The 19,091-nt window shown below is 36.2% G+C and overlaps 1 protein-coding gene across 4 annotated transcripts in view; it reads right to left on the bottom strand.

Annotated features, from left to right (window-relative positions):
* Nucleotides 1-19,091, bottom strand: part of RNF13 (ring finger protein 13) — a 224,435-nt gene that overhangs the window by 40,951 nt on the left and 164,393 nt on the right. For all 4 annotated transcript variants that reach the window (XM_036896400.2, XM_036896402.2, XM_036896403.2 and 1 more), the window contains one exon: nucleotides 8,765-8,858. In XM_036896400.2, coding sequence (XP_036752295.1) covers nucleotides 8,765-8,858 — 94 coding nt within the window. The remainder of the gene's footprint in view (nucleotides 1-8,764; nucleotides 8,859-19,091) is intronic.

Here is a 19,091-nt window from a genome sequence, read left to right as displayed (position 1 = left end):
AGACTCCACTCCAAAACTACTAGAACTGATATCGGAATACAGCAAAGTTGCAGGATACAAAATCAACACACAGAAATCTGTGGCTTTCCTATACACTAACAATGAACCAACAGAAAGAGAAATCAGGAAAACAACTCCATTCACAATTACATCAAAAAGAATAAAATACCTAGGAATAAACCTAATCAAAGAAGTGAAAGACCTATACCCTGAAAACTACAAGTCACTCTTAAGAGAAATTAAAGGGGACACTAACAGATGGAAACTCATCCCATGCTCGTGGCTAGGAAGAATTAATATTGTCAAAATGGCCATGCTGCCCAAAACAATACACAGATTTGATGCAATCCCTATCAAATTACCAGCAACATTCTTCAACGAACTGGAACAAATAATTCAAAAATTCATATGGAAACACCAAAGACCCCAAATAGCCAAAGCAATCCTGAGAAAGAAGAATAAAAGTAGGGGGTATCTCGCTCCCCAACTTCAAGCTCTACTACAAAGCCATAGTAATCAAGACAATTTGGTACTGGCACAAGAACAGAGCCACAGACCAGTGGAACACATTAGAGACTCCAGACATTAACCCAAACATATATGGTCAATTAATATTTGATAAAGGAGCCATGGACATACAATGGCAAAATGACAGTCTCTTCAACAGATGGTGCTGGCAAAACTGGACAGCTATATGTAGGAGAATGAAACTGGACCATTGTCTAACCCCAAATACAAAAGTAAATTCAAAATGGATCAAAGACCTGAATGTAAGTCATGAAACCATAAAACTCTTAGAAAAAAACACAGGCAAAAACCTTTTAGACATAAACATGAGTGACCTCTTCTTGAACATATCTCCCTGGGCAAGGAAAACAACAGCAAAAATGAACAAGTGGGACTATATTAAGCTGAAAAGCTTCTGTACAGCAAAAGACACCATCAATAGAACAAAAAGGATCCCTACAGTATGGGAGAATATATTTGTAAATGACAGATCTGATAAAGGCTTGACATCCAAAATATATAAAGAGCTCACACACCTCAACAAACAAAAAAGAAAGAATCCAATTAAAAAATGGGCAGAGGAACTGAACAGACAGTTCTCCAAAAAAGAAATACAGATGGCCAACAGACACATGAAAAGATGCTCCACATCGCTAATTATCAGAGAAATGCAAATTAAAACCACAATGAGGTATCACCTCACACCAGTAAGGATGGCTGCCATCCAAAAGACAAACAACAACAACAAATGTTGGTGAGGTTGTGGAGAAAGGGGAACCCTCCTACACTGCTGCTGGGAATGTAAATTAGTTCAACCATTGTGGACAGCAGTATGGAGGTTCCTCAAAATGCTCAAAATAGACTTACCATTTGACCCAGGAATACCACTCCTAGGAATTTAGGGTATAGAGGGCAAGTACCTCAACTGTAATAAAGGCCATATATGATAAACCCACATTATACCAAAACCAGGCAAAGACCCCACCAAAAAAGAAAATTACAGACCAATATCCCTGATGAATGTAGATGCAAAAATACTTAATAAAATATTAGCAAACTGAATTCAAAAATATATCAAAAGGATCATAAACCATGACCAAGTGGGATTCATCCCAGGGATGCAAGGATGGTACAACATTCGAAAATCCATCAACATCATCCACCACATCAACAAAAAGAAAGCACTCAAGTTTGAAAAAGACAGATGCACCCCTATGTTTATCGCAGCACTATTTACAATAGCCAAGAATTGGAAGCAACCTAAGTGTCCATCAGTAGATGAATGGATAAAGAAGATGTGGTACATATACACAATGGAATATTACTCAGCCATAAGAAGAAAACAAATCCTACCATTTGCAACAACATGGATGGAGCTAGAGGGTATTATGCTCAGTGAAATAAGCCAAGCAGAGAAAGAGAAATACTGAATGATTTCACTCATCTGTGGAGTATAAGAACAAAGGAAAAACTGAAGGAACAAAACAGCAGCAGAATCACAGAACCCAAGAATGGACTAACAGGTACCAAAGGGAAAGGGACTGGGGAGGATGGGTGAGTAGGGAGGGATAAGGGGGGGGGAGAAGAAAGGGGGTGTTTTGATTAGCATGCATAATGTGGGGGGGAAGGAGAGGGCTGTACAACACAGAGAAGACAAGTAGTGATTCTACAACATTTTCCTATGATGATGGACAGTGACTGTAAAGGGGTTTGTGGGGGGGGCTGGTATAGGGGAGAGCCTAGTAAACATAATATTCTTCATGTAATTATAGATTAATGATAACAAAAAAAAGGAAAGAAAAGGGGGATTACTCCCCGATAGGATAAAACTAACTGTAAATCAACGATTAAAGCATGCTTTAAATATCCTTAATACTGATCATTTAAAGGGTGTCAGATGATCAGCTATAGAAGTACATTTTTCTGATAATATTCCTTTCTCTTAAAAAAAAAAAAAAAGCAGTTCCTGTGTGGTGACCTCCAATAAGTTCTTCACAATGATATAAAGGGCATATCAAAGTGTGGGCAAAGGGTTTGTTAGTGTTTATACAGAGGATCAAAGCCTAATTTGGCCACCCAGAAAACGAATTAAGATACAGTATGAAGAAGAACCTCCAACATCAACATTCTCTGGAAGAGTCATTCCAGAAGATGAACATCAAAAAACTTCAACAAAGATCCTAGTGCTGTTGCAGTTGTAGCTGCATTCATCCCACCGGTTCCTGGACTTGCCATTGGAATGAAGAAGGAGATATCTAAGCTGGCCTGTGCATACAGTAAAACAACAAATTTGACTGGATCTATACTGTTGGAACTCAACCAAGAATTAGGAGAAGTGCAAGTTGCAGCACTCCAAAATCTTGCGACTATAGATTATCTACTGTTAAAAGAACATATGGGATGTGAACAGTTCCCAGGAATGTGTTGTTTTAATTTGTCTGATTTTTCTCAAAATATTCAAATTCAGTTAGACAGTATCCATCATATCACTGATAAGTTTTCACAAATGCCTAGGGTGCCTAACTGGTTTTCTTGGTTTCACTGTAGATGGCTGGTAATTGTAGGACTGCTTTGGTTATGTAGCTGTATTCCTATTATGTTAATGTGTGTGTGCAATTTAATTAGTAGTTTAAAACCTATACATGCTTATGTCACTCTACAAGAAGATATGTCAAAGAAATAATCAATCTTCCCATGTTTTCTTCTGTCTGCTACTTCTATAGCTTTTCTTCTTCCTTCCTAATTACAACCCTTAAGTAGAATTCATGCCTCATAACGAAATTACCGAGTATCATAATTCTTCCAAGTGGTAAAGATACCTCAAGACAAATGCTGGGCATAAAAGCCACAGGGCATAAATATGCAAAGAAGTAAAAAGCTAACCTTTTCAAACAATATGGCTTCTCTCTCACTTACCAACTTTATATTTCCCTGTATGGTCCCAGAAGATGACTGGTTAGCCAGAGACAGGTAAGATGCCTCAAGGGAGGAACAACCTAAGACAGGCACAGTAGCAGGGGGGCCATCAGGTGAGAAATTGGGGATCAACAGAGGTGAGGCTTAGAACCCCACCCCCCCTGTTTTGAGAGAAATCTTCTGCATCCATGGCTGTTTTGTTGCCCTTGTCTAGCTTGGATTAATACTATAGGCACACACCTGATAATCTACATTTGCCCTCTTACAGCACTGAACTATGTTTTCTACCTTTATCTTGCATCTACCTACCACTTCAGCATTTTATTTAAAAAAAAAAATTATAATAATAATAATAAGGGAGAAATGTGGGATTCACATATAAATCAAGTATAAAAATCAAACGAATATTCATATTTGACCTGATTATTTATAGTTCATAATGCGTGATCAAATCCGAAAGCTTCTGTGATGACTGCCCTTGCACTGTTCACCATGTAAGAACTTATTCACTATGTAAGAATTTGTTCACCATATAAGAACTTGTTCGTTATGCTTCAGAAGATTGGAGACTGTTGAGAACTAGGCTTGGGGTTGATTAATGATTGTGCACTGAGTCCCCTATACAGAATTTTATTGTTAACAACCATTTGATCAGTAAATATGACAGATGCCTTCTCAAAAAAAAAAAAAAAAAAACCACAATGAGATACAAGGTCACATCCATTAGGATGGCTATTATTGAAAAAACAGAATATGACAAGTGTTGACAAGTAGGTAGAGAAATCAGAACCCTTGTGCACTGCTGGTGCGAATGTAAAATGATGCAACCACTATAGCAAATGGTAGGGTAATCCTCAAAAAAATATAACAGAGATTTACCATATGATCCAGCCATTACACTTCTGGGTATATACCAAAAAGAAATGAATACAGAAACTAGAACAGATAAGCTATGTGTATACTATGTTTAGAGCAGCATTATTCACAATAGCCAAAAGGTGGGAGCAGCCCAAGTATCCATCAACAGATGAATGGATAAACAGTATGTGATATATACAGAATGTTATAAATGTCTTCAGTCTTGAAAAGGAAGGAAATCCTGATACATGGTACAACATGGTTGAACCTTGAGGACATTATGCTAAGTGAAATAAGCCAGTCACTTACTATTCTACTTATGTGGAGTGACTAAAGTAGTCAAATTCATACAGCGAGTAGAACAGCAGTTACAACAGGATAGGGGGAGGAAGAAACGAGGTGTTATTGTTCATTGAGTACAGAGTTTCAGTTTGGGCTTTATAAAAAATTCTGGCGATGCATAGTGCTAATGATTGCACAATGTGAATGTACTTAATGTCGCCAAACTGCACACTTAAAAATGGTTAAAATAGAAAACTCTATGTTCTGTATTTTACTACAAAAAAAAGTATAGGAGTTAAGTTTTTATGTTTGAAGGTGGGATGGCATTGACAAGCTGATTTTAAATTTTACATGGAAATGCAAAATGTTAAGAATAGCTAAAAACTGTTGAAGAAGAACAAAGTGGAAGGACTAACTGTATCAGATATCAAAACTTAATGTACAGCTGTAGTAATTGAGATACTGTAAGCCTGATGTAAGAATAACCAGTAAGACAAAGAGAAGTCCTAAACAAACCAATACATACATGGACACTGATTTATGTCAGAGATGACACTGCACAACAATGTGTATTCTTAATAATTAGCTCTGGGTGTCCTTTTATAAAATATCAAATTGGAAACAACCTAAAGTGGACCCCCATTTTAAACAATCAGTTCAGATGGATTAAATATCCAAATATGAAAGGCTTTAAAACTATAAAGCTTGCAGAAGACAATATAATACCTATATGATCTTGGGGCAAGGAAGAAGTTCTTTTAAAACATGCAAAAACATCACCATAAAAGAAAAGAACTTTAGTTCTATGAAAAAATAAGACACAAACTAGAAGACTTCAGTGAAAACATATAAAAACAGTGAAGGACTGAACTGCTACACACAATTCCAGGACAGGGGTTTTAAGAACATTGAAAGAATTTCTCCTACATATGGAAATGGGGCGCAGAGGGAAGACAAGCCAACTAAAAAATGACATGAAAGGTACTTCATGAAAGTGAAAATCTAATGGGCAAATAAAAATACATATAGATATTTAATCTTGTTGGCAAGAAGAAAAATGTAAATTAAAGCCACTATGAAATATCTTTATAAACCCATCAGATTAGCTAAAATTTAAAACTCCACTAGTAGCAAAATATTGGTAAATATGGGGGACAACAGGAACAGCTATACACTGTTAGTGGGAATATAAATTGGTACCATCATCACTTTGGAAATGATTTGGCATTATCCAATAAAATTGAGACAGACATATCCTATGATCCAGCTAATCTACCTCTACATAATTCCCTAAAGAAATTCATGCTCATAAACATCAGGATATATGTGTAAGAATGCTCTTAAAAGCATGGTCTATAATGGCCCTTAACTGGGAAAAAAAAAGTCCAAATGTCTGTTAATAGTAAAATGGATAAATAAATCAACCTATTTATGCAACAGAATCAAGGGAAATGAAATACCAATGCATGGAATAAAGGGGATAATTTCACCAAAACAAACTGTTAATAAAAGGGGTAAGACAAAAAAAATGCAATTCAAAAATAGGAAAAATTAAATCATATTGTTTTGGAATGTGGAAACAATTCACAGGGGGTGAAACAAAAAAGAGAGGCAATGAAATGATTTTCATAAACCAAGTAGTGATTACTTCAGTGAACAGGGAAGGATTATGATCCAGAAGAAGGCACAATAGTTTCTGGGGTGCTATTAATATACTATTTCTTGAACTAGATGGTTCCAGCAACACGTCTTATAAACTTTTATGTGTACATGTTATACTTCACATTTTTAAAAAAGGGATAGGAAGGATAAATACCACTCCACACAGATGAACATGGCTAGAGAAAAAAATACATTTGTGCTGACTGGCTCATCACCATGAACCTTAAAGGGATGTTCAGGCTGCCAGGCAATTATATTTCCCTAGTCTATCTGCCTGCTTACTCTCCTACAATATTTTATACTTCTCTGTTTATTAAACTTCCAACTTCTCCTCTCCCATCGTCATCTTCAGTTGATCACTGTTAACTACTTCACTGAGAAAAATAGAAATAAAGAACACTTCGACAGAGTCACAACCATAAATACCCATCTACCAGTATTTGACAACTGCACATTGCACCTTCCCTTACCTCAACTCTCCATGCTACTATCTAAGGCCAGTCCACCTATTTGTGTACCAGATTCCATCTCTTCTTGCTATCTCAAGCACATTATTACAGCAATACTCCCATCTAGCACCTGTATCAACAACTTCCTTCAACAAATATGCTTGTATTTCTTGACCCAATTCCCCCACCAGATAGTACCTCATTTCTTTGTTCCTCTTTGTAGTTAAATTTCTTGAAAATTTTGTCTGTAGTTATCTGTCTTCAATCTCTCTCCTCCATTCTCTCTTAACCCCACCACAATCAGGTTTCTGGCCTGACCACTCTGTCAAAACTGCTCATCAAGATAATCAATAACCTCTAATGGTCAGTTGTCAGCTCTCATCTTACCAGTCTATCAAGAGCACTGGACACAGGTTCCCCTCCCTGCTCCTTAACAGATCTGCATCACTTGGTTCCTGGTCAGTCACACTCTTCTGCTTTTCCCGCTATCTAACGGGTCACTCCTGCTCAGCCTCCGCTGCTGATTCCCCTTTCTCCTCACTTAATGTTGCAATGCCCCAGAATGCCTTTGGTATTCTTCTGTCCATCTATACTCATTCTCTTGCTAATCTCATCATTTAAATACACTTTATACCAATATTTCCAGTTCAGACCTCTCTCTCAAACTAGACTCATTTATAATGTTTAGTAGACATAAATTCTACATTTATAAATTATAAATCTGAAATTCCACATGTCCAAAGCTAATTTCCCAAAATTTTCCCCCAAACCTGCTCTACAATTGATTAACCATCCTTACTTCTACTTAAGTAAGTAAATGCCATTCTTGTTGCTAAGACCAAAAAATCTGCAGTCAGCCTTGTTTCCTCTCCTTACATCAAAGTCTATCAATAAATCCAGGATATTCCATCTTCCAAATATATCCAGAATTTAAGATTTCTCTACCTCCTCCACTGCTACCACTCTAGTCTAAGACACATTCGTATGTCACACGGATTACTGCAATAACCTGCTCTCTCAGCCTCCTGCTTATACCCTTGAGCCTCTAGACCCTATTCTTAACACAGCAACAGAAAGATCTTTTAACATTTAATTTAGATTTTATGTTTCCTCTGCTTAAAATCCTACAATAGTACTTATCTTACTCAGAGGAAAAGACATCTATTCCTAAACCAATTCCTCAAACTACTTCTGGTCTATGAATTTACTTAATACATATTGCATAATGCAGGGCATTTTTATAAATGTATTAATATGTTTCCTCCTTTTTTGTTATTAAATTGTAATTTCAAATAAATAATGGTTATTGTAAATGATAGGTTTTAAAACCATTTTATTAATGTAAAGGAAAACTTTGGGAGAACTAAATTTTAACGCCTTCTTCTCTACTTCTCCTCTCCACTCTCTATGCCTTTTCTCTGGTAATCTGAAAAACAGAACATTTCTACAGGTATATAAAATTGCAAAGTCTGGGAACTACTAGCCAAAAGCATGTACTTGCACTAAGAACTCTCTAAAGCACAGGCAGGAGAAAGTACACAGGCTAGAGTATTAGACCTATCCCCTCCCCAGCTGTATGACATTTGCTAAAGTTTTGTCTCTTTGACCCTCTATTTCTTCATCTACAATAGCCATTATAGTACCCATTTCATAGAAATGTGAAATTAAATGAGATGATACATTTAAAAATACTGACACATTAATAGCTACCTATGTGTTTAGTTAATGAAATACTATTAACTGTGTTTTTAGTTAATGCAATGTTAATACACTGGTCTATGGTAAGAGAGTGGGAGGAAGATGACCACCCTGCTGTAGAGAAGTACTTTCACCACTGTTGGCACCCACTGATAATAAGAAGCATTTTTGTCAGTTTTTAAATTCTCTGCAGACCACATACCCCTTCCTGGCATTCACTAGAGTACACCACAGCAAAAAGCCATGTCCCACATTCATTCATTCATTATTAACTGATTATTAGGCAAGGCAGGGTGTATAACAAGGACTCAGAAGGTAGTATTAGAGTATAGACACCACGAATTCTTAAATAAGTAAGGATGATTACTTAGAAAATAAAAATATTCACTTACCTTTTTTGAATTTATGAATAGGGAGTTTCTTAAGTTGATCTTTACGAAGTCTGTTTCTTCTAGCTCTATGTCTATCCTGGACAAATTTTGTGATCTAAAAATTAAAAAAAAAGAATCACATATTAAACATGCTACCAGAAAATGGCCAAAAAAATCTACAAACATCTTTTAAGTTTCTGGATAGCAGCTACAAATAATTTACTTAAATCCTAATATTAATATTATTAATTAATAGCTGATTAGTTACCCCATAAATTATCCTTTGCATTTTTATTGACTTAAATTATCTTTAATCTACTCTGATAAAAACATTGTAAATAACATACAGCTGTTAGCAAAAATATGAATGATAGACCATGTGTTACAAAGACTCCACTGGATCAAGAAGAATGGGAGGATTGAAATTCCTTTAAGTTACAAATAAAATTTTCAAATATACACATATTAGTCACTGCACTTTTGGTTCTAGCAGCAAAGTGGACAGAATACAGAACACCTGTACTACATACAAACATTCAGAAATGCTGGATAAAACAGAAAAAATATTTTTAACTATAGTTTTTTTTTCTTTTTACTATGGTTGCAAGAATGAAATGGAAGTCCATGGGGCCAGAACCAAATGCCAAAAGCAAAATCCATAAAAGAAAAATGTGACAAATTTGACTATGTCAATGTTAAAAACATCTATCCCTAAAGACACTGTTAAAAGATAAGACAAGCTACAAAGTGGGAGTAAACATTTGCAAACTGCATATCTGATAAGGGATTTGTATCTAGAGTATATAAAGAACTCAAACCTCAATAAGAAAACAAACAACCCAACAGAAAAAAATAGGCAAAATATCTGAATAAGCATTTCACCAATGGAAGATATACAGATGGCAAATAAACTTGAAGAGATGTTCAACAAAATTAGTCAATAGGAAAATGAAAATTCAAATCACAAGTACCACTCACTATACACCTATCAGAATGACTAAAATTAGACTGACTATATCAGTACTGGAATAGAAGTGGAGAAACTGGCCCTCTGATACACTACTGTAGGACTGCAAAAGGATACAACCACTTTGGAAAAACAGTTTAGTGGTTTCTTATAAATTTAAACACAAATTTAAACACACATTTACCATATGATTCAATCATCTGACTCCAACTTATATGTTGTACCCAATAGAAATGAAAGCATATATCCATATAACAACTTTCACACAAATGTCCATGCCAACTTTATTTGTAATAGCCCAAAACCAGAAACAACCAAAATGCCCATCAATAGGTGAATGGATAAACAAAACTGTGGTATATTTATACAATGGAATACAACTCAGAAACAAAAATGAATAATCAATATACTCATTAACATATGTGGTTCTCAAAATAATTATCCTGAGAGAAACAAGGCAAACACAAAAGAGTACTCATAGTTTATGAGTCTATATATATGAAGTTACAGAAAATGCAAACTAATCCATAAAAGCAGAGCTGTGGTTGCCTAGGGATGGAGGAGGAGGACATGAAGGGGAATTGAAAAGGGTGAGAGGGAAGTATTATCAAGGAGTATGAGAAAACTTTTTGAGCTAATCAGTATTTCATTATCTTGATTGTGGTGGTGGTTTCACAGGTATATATATTTATGTCAAAACTTACCAAACTGTACAATTTAAATATGCTAATCATACCTCAAAAAAATTTTTTTAAAGTTTTGACAGTAACCACTAGAATAACAATACAATGTAAGATTTCAAATCAGTAGGAGAAAAAGAAGTTGAGTGATCCAAATCTGTATATTGAAAAAAAAAGCAGAATAAACTATGTAAATTAGTACAAGTATATGTGTAATCACAAAAATATAAATGGATTAAATTTGCCAGATTTTTTTAAAACAATGCATCATACTGGATAAATAAAACATTCCAACCATACGCTATTTACAAGACACAAGATTAAAACGTAATGACACATTAAGACAAAAAGTAAAGGTAAGAATATAAAGGGACAGATAAAGACATACCATGACAATGCTAAGCAAAAGAAAAGCTGGGGTATCTAGTAAAACAGAATTTGAAACAAAAATCATCATTAGGAGATAGTCATAATGATAAAAAAAGACACTTCACCTACAAAATGACAAAATTCTGGGAGAAATGCACAAATTCACAAACTCAGTAATTTACAGTTCAAGCAGGTAAAAAATATAAAGACTGTAAGACCTATGTGGACAATAAATATGATGGCCAGTAGGCACATGGTGCTACTAAGGCCTGACAATGTGGCTAGTCTCAAAAGAGATCTGCTGTAAAAGTATACAATACACAACAGATTGTAAAGATTTAGTACAAAAAGAATTTTATACATTTTATTATTATTTATATTAATTGAATGTTGAAATACGTTTTAGACTAGGTTAAATAAATATAGCATTAACCTCATTTCTTTTTTATCTTTTTTAATTTGACTATCAGGAAATTTAAAATAACAGTAAATGTGAACAATACTGTTCTCTTGTGTACCAACTAAGAAAACAGAACACAAAAAATTATAGACAATTGTAATGTCTGCACAATTCTGTGAATACACTAAAAACCACTGAATTGTAAACTTTAAATGGGTCAACATGATGTTATATGAGTTATATATGTCTCTTTAAATAAAAGGGTTTCAAAAATACATCAACAAAAACAATGGATTCTAAATAAGATCACTGAGAAATAAGATCATGAATGCAGGTGGAGGCAAGTGGAATACCCAACTCAGTGGAGAAAGAAAGAGAATTTTTTAGTAAACCTTAGATTTATATTCCTTACCCACCCAGATACAAAGACAACACTGGAATGGAGTAGCCCTTCCCTTCTCCCTCATCTAGATCTGCAGAACAGGACCTAGACGCAGGTTGGTCAAAAGAGAAATGCAAAACTGAGACATGCATGCCCTAATTTATTCTTCCCAAATGTACCAGACAAAAAGTAAAGGTAAGAAAATAAAGGGTAAGAAAATGAAGAAAATAAATGTTAGTTTATTTCCCCTGAAACCAAATACATAAAAGGGTAAGGAGATTAAAGATGGTAGCATGAGAGGTGAGACAGAAACCTCCTCCCAAATCCACATGTAATATGAAAATAGAGCAAATAATCTAATCCTGAAAGAGCAACAGGAAAGAAAGCTGCAGCAGACTGACTGCCTACACCTGGGGAAAACAGCAGACCTCAAGGAACAGGATAAAGTACCAAAGCTGTGATAAAAAGGAACGCAAGCCCTTCCCCTATTCCAGCTGACCGGAAGGAGGATGAGAAATGGAGTGGAGACGGGGTGGAGGCCTAGGACTGCGCAACACTCAGCCCTGGAGATCTGATCTGGGAGCACAAACCTACATTACATGATGTTCTTGAGATTAGTGGCGTTAGAAAGCTAAGACAGGCAAAATACTTGGATTTCAGCCACTTGTGGAAAGGCAGGAAGTCTGAGAGACTTCCTAAGAGTGAGAGGGCTGCTAAAGGGGCAAGGATTGCACAGAGCTTGCTACTCAGGGGAAAGAACAGGTGGACAAAACTGTCTGAGTGCACTATGCCCAGCAGGTGTGGAAATTTCGGGAGCTTCAGACGCTCCATCCCCCTGGCTGGATATGCAGCTGCAGCTACGAGGACCCCACCACAATACACAGCCGGGTGTGCCTTCGTCCCAGCCAGTAAGAGCTCACAAACTGGCTGCCCCCACCATTACTCCAGGCCAGCCAGAGGGCGGCCCCACCTTGAACAGCTACAAGTGGAAACCATAGAGGCTTCTCCCTCAATGCTCGGCCCACTGGCCCTGACAGTTGAGGCAGGCACTGCAGCCAGGAAGCAGAACAGAGCTTTTTGCTCTCAACAGGCACTGCAGCCAGGAAGCAGAACAGAGCTTTTTGCTCTCAACAGGCATGAGCAACGCTCGCATGCAACCCCTACCATCACTCCCAGGGTGGAGAAGCTCCAGAGAATAGGGCTTATAGCCACTAGAGGGCACCACACACAATTATGAAAGATCAAAGGAAACTGATTCAAACCAAAATCTCACAAAGACCGGAAAGATGGCCAAGTGAAACTGAACTCATCAATCTTCCTGAAAGAGATTTCAAAACAAAAATCAAACATTCTCATGAAACAAGAGAAAAATATTCAAGAACTCAGGAAAGGATTCAGGAATGAGATACAAACATTAAAGAATTCACTATCTGAAGTGAAACATAAGATGGAAGTATACAAAATCAGATTAGAAGAAGCAGAGGAGATGGTAAATGAAACAGAAATTAGATAAGAAGAATACAAAGAACTGTAGCACAGAGGGGAAAAAAGGATGTCTAGGAATAAAAGAATATTGAGAGAACTGTGTGACCAATTCAGACAATATTTGCATTATAGGGGTAACAGAAGAAGAGAGAGAAAAAGGAATAGAAAGTGTCTTGGAGGAGGAAATTCCTGAAAACTTCCCCAATCTCGAGAAGGAGATAGTCTCTCAGACCATGGAGGTGCATAGATCTCCCAACACAAGGGACCCAAGAAGGACAACACCAAGGCATATAATAATTAAAATGACAAAGATCAAGGATAAGGACAGACTATTAAAAGCAGCCAGAGAGAGAAATTTGATCACATACAAAGGAAAGCCCATCAGGCTATCATCAGACTTCTCAAAAGAAACCTTACAGGCCAGAAGGGAGTGGCATGATGTATTTAATGCAATGAAGCAGAAGGGCCTTGAATCAAGAATATTCTACCCAGCAAGATTATCATTTAAATTTGAAGGAGGGATTAAACAATTTCCAGATAAGCAAAAGCTGAGAGAATTTACCTCCCACAAACCATCTCAACGGTGTATCTTGGAGGGACTGCTATAGATGGAAGTGTTCCAAAGGCTAAATAGCTGTCAAAAGAAGTAATAAAACCACAGTAAAGAAAGTAGAACAATTAATTACTAAGCAAATGCAAAATTAAATCAACTACCCCCGAAGTCAATCAAGGGATACACAAAGATTACAGAATATGATACCTAATATATAAAGAATGGAGGAGGAAGAAAAAGGAGGGGGAAAAAAAAAGAACCTTTAGATAGTGTTTGTAACAGCATACTAAGTGAGGTAAGTTAGACTGTTAGAGAGTAAAGAAAAAAGCCTGCAGTGACAAGTACATACCTATCAATAATCACCTTAAATGTAAATGGTCTGAATGCACCAATCAAAAGACAGAGTCACTAAATGGATAAAAAATGAAGACCCATCTATATGCTGCCTACAAGAGGCTCACTTCAAACCCAAAGACATACACAGACTAAAAGTGAAGGGATGGAAAAAGATATTTCATGCACCTAATAGGGAGAAAAAAGCATGAGTTGCAGTACTTGTATCAGACAAAATAGACTTCAAAACACTCCTAAGAAAAGATCAACCAGATAGAAAATAAATAAGGAGATGGAGGCACTGAACAACACATTAGAACAGATGGACCTAACAGACATCTACAGAACTCTACACCCAAAAGCAGCAGGATACACATTCTTCTCAAGTGCACATGGAACATTTTCAAGAATAGATCATATACTAGGCCACAAAAAGAGCCTCAGTAAATTCAAAAAGGTTGAAATAGTGCCAACCAGCTTCTCAGACCATTAAGGTATAAAACTAGAAATAAGTTACGCAAAGGAAAAAAAGCCCACAAACACATGGAGGCTTAATAACATGCTCCTAAATAATCAATGGATCAATGACCAAATAAAAAGAGATCAAGCAATATATGGAGACAAATGACAACAATGATTCAACACTGCAAAACCTGTGGGACACAGTGAAGGTTGTGCTAAGCCGGAAGTATATTGCAATACAGACCTACCCCAGGAAAGAAGAAAAACCCCATATGAACAGTCTAAACTCACAATTAATGAAACTAAAAAAAAGAAGAACAAATGAGATCCAAAGTCAGTAGAAGGAGGACATAATAAAAATTAGAGCAGAAATAAACAAAATCAAGAAGAATAAAACAATAGAAAGAATCAATGAATGAAGGAGCTGGTTCTTTGAGAAAATAAACAATATAGATAAACCTGTAGCCAAATTTATGAAGAAAAAAAGAGTCTACACACATAAACAGAATCAGAAATGAGAAAGGAAAAATCACTACGGACACCACCAAAACACAAAGAATTATTAGAGAATACTATGAAAAATTTTCTGCTAAAAAACTGGATAACATAGAAGAAATAAACAACTTTCTAGAAAAATAGAACCTTCCAAGGCTGACCCAGGAAGGAACAGGAAATCTAAACAGGCCAATTACCAGTAATGAAATTGAATTGTTCATCAAAAAACTACCAAAGAACAAAATTATCAGGGAAATGCAAAACAAAACCACAATGAGATATCACCTCATACCAGTTAGGATGGCCAACATCGAAAAGACTAGGAACAACAAATGCTGGGGAAGATGCAGAGAAAGGGGAATCCTCATACGCTGCTGGTGGGGATGTAACCTAGTTCAACCATTGTGGATGGCAATATGGAGGTTCCTCAAAAAACTAAAAATAGAAATACTATTTGACCCAGGAATTCCACTCCAAGGAATTTACCCAAAGAAACAAGTTCTCAGATTCAAAAAGACATATGCACACCTATGTTTATTGCAGCACTATTTACAGTAGCCAAGATATGGAAGCAACCTAACTGTCCATCAGTAGATGAATGGGTTAACAAGATGTGGTACATATACACCATGCAATACTATTCAACCATGAGAAAGAAACATATCCTACCATTTGCAACAACATGGATGGAGCTAGAGGGTGTTACACTCAGTGAAATAAGAGAAAATAAGAAGAAAAAAATGGACGTAGAGGGTGTTATGCTCAGTGAAATAAGAAAAGAAAAAGAAAAAATAAGAAAATATGCTCAGAGCAATAAAAGTAGCACAGAGAAGACAAGTAGTGATTCTGTGGCATCTTACTACACTGATGGACAGTGACTTCAATGGGGTACAGGGAGTACTTAGTAATATGGGTGAATGTAGTAACCACAGTATTTTTCATGAAACCTTCATAAGTGTTTATATCAATAATACCTTTAAAAAAAAGGGTAAGGAGGAGCTTGGAGTTATAGTAATTGAGTTTCCCCTTCACATGGATGAAAACATCAAGAGTGGTAAAGAAATATCCAGTGTAACAATGAAAAAAATTTTTTAATTTAAGTCAAATAGAAATAAAAGTATTCTTTATCAAAAGTTACAAGATGAAGCTAAAGTGATTGTCAAAGAAATTTATAACCTGAACTTATATATTCTAAAGAGAAAGATTAATAAACATTCAGCTGAACATGCTAGGAAAAATAAATGCAAAATATCCAAAGTAGATGAAAAAAAAAAAAAAGATGCTAAGAGCAAAAATTCATGAGATAGATAAAAAGCAAGATAAAGAGGGTATTATGCTCAGTGAAATAAGCCAGGCAGAGAAAGAGAAGTACCAAATGATTTCACTCAACTGTGGAGTATAAGAACAAAGGAAAAACTGAAGGGACAAAACAGCAGCAGAATCACAGAACCCAAGAAAGGACTAACAGTTACCAAAGGGAAAGGGACTGGGGAGAATGGATGGGAAGGGAGAGAGAAAGGGGGGAAGAAGAAAGGGGGCCTAACGATTAGCATGTATAATGTGGGAGAGGGCATGGGGAGGGCTGTGCAACACAGAGAAGACAAGTGATTTTACAGCATCTCACTACGCTGATGGACAGTGACTAATGGGATATGTTGGGGGGGACTTGGTGAAGGGGGGAGTCTAGTAAACATAATGTTCCTCATGTAATTGTAGATTAATGATACCAAAATAAAAATAAATAAATAAATAAAAGAAGGTGAAGACTTTAGAATGTAAGTTCCACTGGAATACAAGCTGCTTGGCATCGCGGACTTTCAGCAATTCTCCTCAGTGATGAATCTGTAGACCCTAGTGCAGTGCCTAGTTCATTCATTATAGATACAGATAAATGTTTGCTTAATGAAAGGGGAAAAAAAACCCTCAAAATCCACTTCTTTGAAAGACACAGAAATTCTCTTTAAGTTATTACATGAGTTCACAAATATTATAAATCACTTTATGCCACTATACTTGAAAACAGACAAAATACACAATTTCTTGGAAATGTAATTTAGTATAAACATGTAGATAACATCTGAATGTTCAAGTAACATAAAAATGTTCAGAAGACCTAGATGACTTTGTAACAGATAATCCCTATTATATAAAACACTATTTTAGAAAGCAGAAAATAAGGGAAAGCTTTAGTTTTATGGGGTGAGCTAGTTTTTTTTATTTTTTGGTATCATTAATATACAATTACATGAGCAACATTATGGTTACTAGACTCTTCCCATTATCAAGTCACCACCACATACACCATTACAGTCACTGTCCATCAGCATAGTAAGATGCTACAGAATCACTACTTGTCTTCTCAGTGCTATACTGCCTTCCCCATGCCCCTCCCGCTATATTATGTGTGCTAATCATAATGCCCCTTATTCCCTTTATCCCTCCCTTCCCACCCACCACCCCCAGTCCCTTTTCCTTTGGCAACTGTTAGTCCATTCTTGGGTTCTGTGAGTCCGCTGCTGTTCTGTTCCTTCAGTTTTTGCTTTGTTCTTAATGCTCCACAGATGAGTGAAATCATTTGGTACTTGTCTTTCTCAGCCTGGCTTATTTCACTGAGCATAATACCCTCTAACTCCATCCATGTTGTTGCAAATGGTAGGATTTGTTTTCTTCTTATGGCTGAATAATATTCCATTGTGTATATGTACCACATCTTCTTTATCCATTCATCTACTGATGGACACTTAGGTTGCTTCCATTTCTTGGCTATTGTAAATAGTGCTGTGATAAACAAAGGAGTGCCTATGTCTTTTTCAAACTGGGCTCCTGCATTCTTAGGGTAAATTCCTAGAAGTGGAATTCCCACCAGCAGTGTAGGAGGGTTCCCCTTTCTCTGTATCCTCGCCAGCATTTGTTGTTCCTAGTCTTTTCTATGTTAGCCATCCTAACTGGCGTGAAGTGGTATCTCATTGTGGTTTTCATTTGCATTTCCCTGATAATTAGCAATGTGGACCATCTTTTCATGTGCCTCTTGGCCATCTGAATTCTTTGGAGAATTGTCTGTTCATATCCTCTACCCATTTTTTAATAGGGTTATTTGCTTTTTGGGTATTGAGACATATGAGTTCTTTATATATTTTGAATGTTAACCCCTTGTTGGATATGTCATTTACAAATATATTCTCCCATACTGTAGGATGCCTTTTTGTTCTGATAGTGTTGTTTGCTGTACAGAAGCATTTTAGTTTGATGTAGTCCCATTTGTTCACTTTTTATTTTGTTTCCCTTGCCCGATGAAATGCGTTCAGGAAAAAGTTGCCTATGTTTATTATAGTCAAGAGATTTTTGCCTATGTTTTCTTCTAAGAGTTTTATTGTTTCATGACTTACATTCAGGTGTTTGATCCATTTTGAGTTTACTTTTGTGTATGGGGTTAGACAGTAATCCAGTTTCATTCTCTAACATGTAGCTGTCCAGTTTTGCCAACACCAGCTGTGGAAGAGGCTGTCATTTCCCCATTGTATATCCATGGCTCCTTTATTGTATATTAACTGGCCATATATGCTTGGGTTAATATCTGGACTCTCTATTCTGTTCTACTGGTCTATGGGTCTGTTCTTATGCCAGTATCAAATTGTCTTGATTACTGTGGCTTTGTAGTAGAACTTGAAGTCAGGGAGCGTAATTCCCCCTACATTGTTCTTCCATCTCAGGATTGCTTTGGCTATTCAGGGTCTTTTGTGGTTCCATCTGCATTTTAAAACTATTTCCTCTAGTTCATTGAAGAATGCTCTTGGTATTTTGATAGGGATTGCATTGAATCTGTAGATTGCTTTAGGCAGAATGGCCATTTTAACAATATTAATTCTTTCTGTCCATGAGCATGGGATGTGTTTCTATTTGTTGGTATCTTCTTTAATTTCTCTCATGATTGTCTTATAGTTTTCAGAGTATAGGTCTTTCACTTCCTTGGTTAGGTTTATTCCTAGGTATTTTATTCTTTTTGATGCAATTGTGAATGGAATTGTTTTTCTGATTTCTCTTTCTGCTAGTTCATCGTTAGTGTATAGGAATGTAACAGATTTCTGTGTGTTAATTTTTTATCCTGGAAATTTGCTGAATTCAGATATTAGATTTAGTAGTTTTGGAGTGGATTCTGTAGGTTTTTTATGTACAATATCCTGTCATCTCCAAATAGTTACAGTTTAACTTCATCCTTGCCAAT

The sequence above is a fragment of the Manis pentadactyla genome, chromosome 1, assembly GCF_030020395.1.
Source record: "Manis pentadactyla isolate mManPen7 chromosome 1, mManPen7.hap1, whole genome shotgun sequence".
In the NCBI taxonomy this organism is placed as follows: domain Eukaryota; kingdom Metazoa; phylum Chordata; class Mammalia; order Pholidota; family Manidae; genus Manis; species Manis pentadactyla.
Note: the sequence above shows the minus strand (reverse complement) of the source record. Positions and strands in the feature narration are given on the sequence as shown.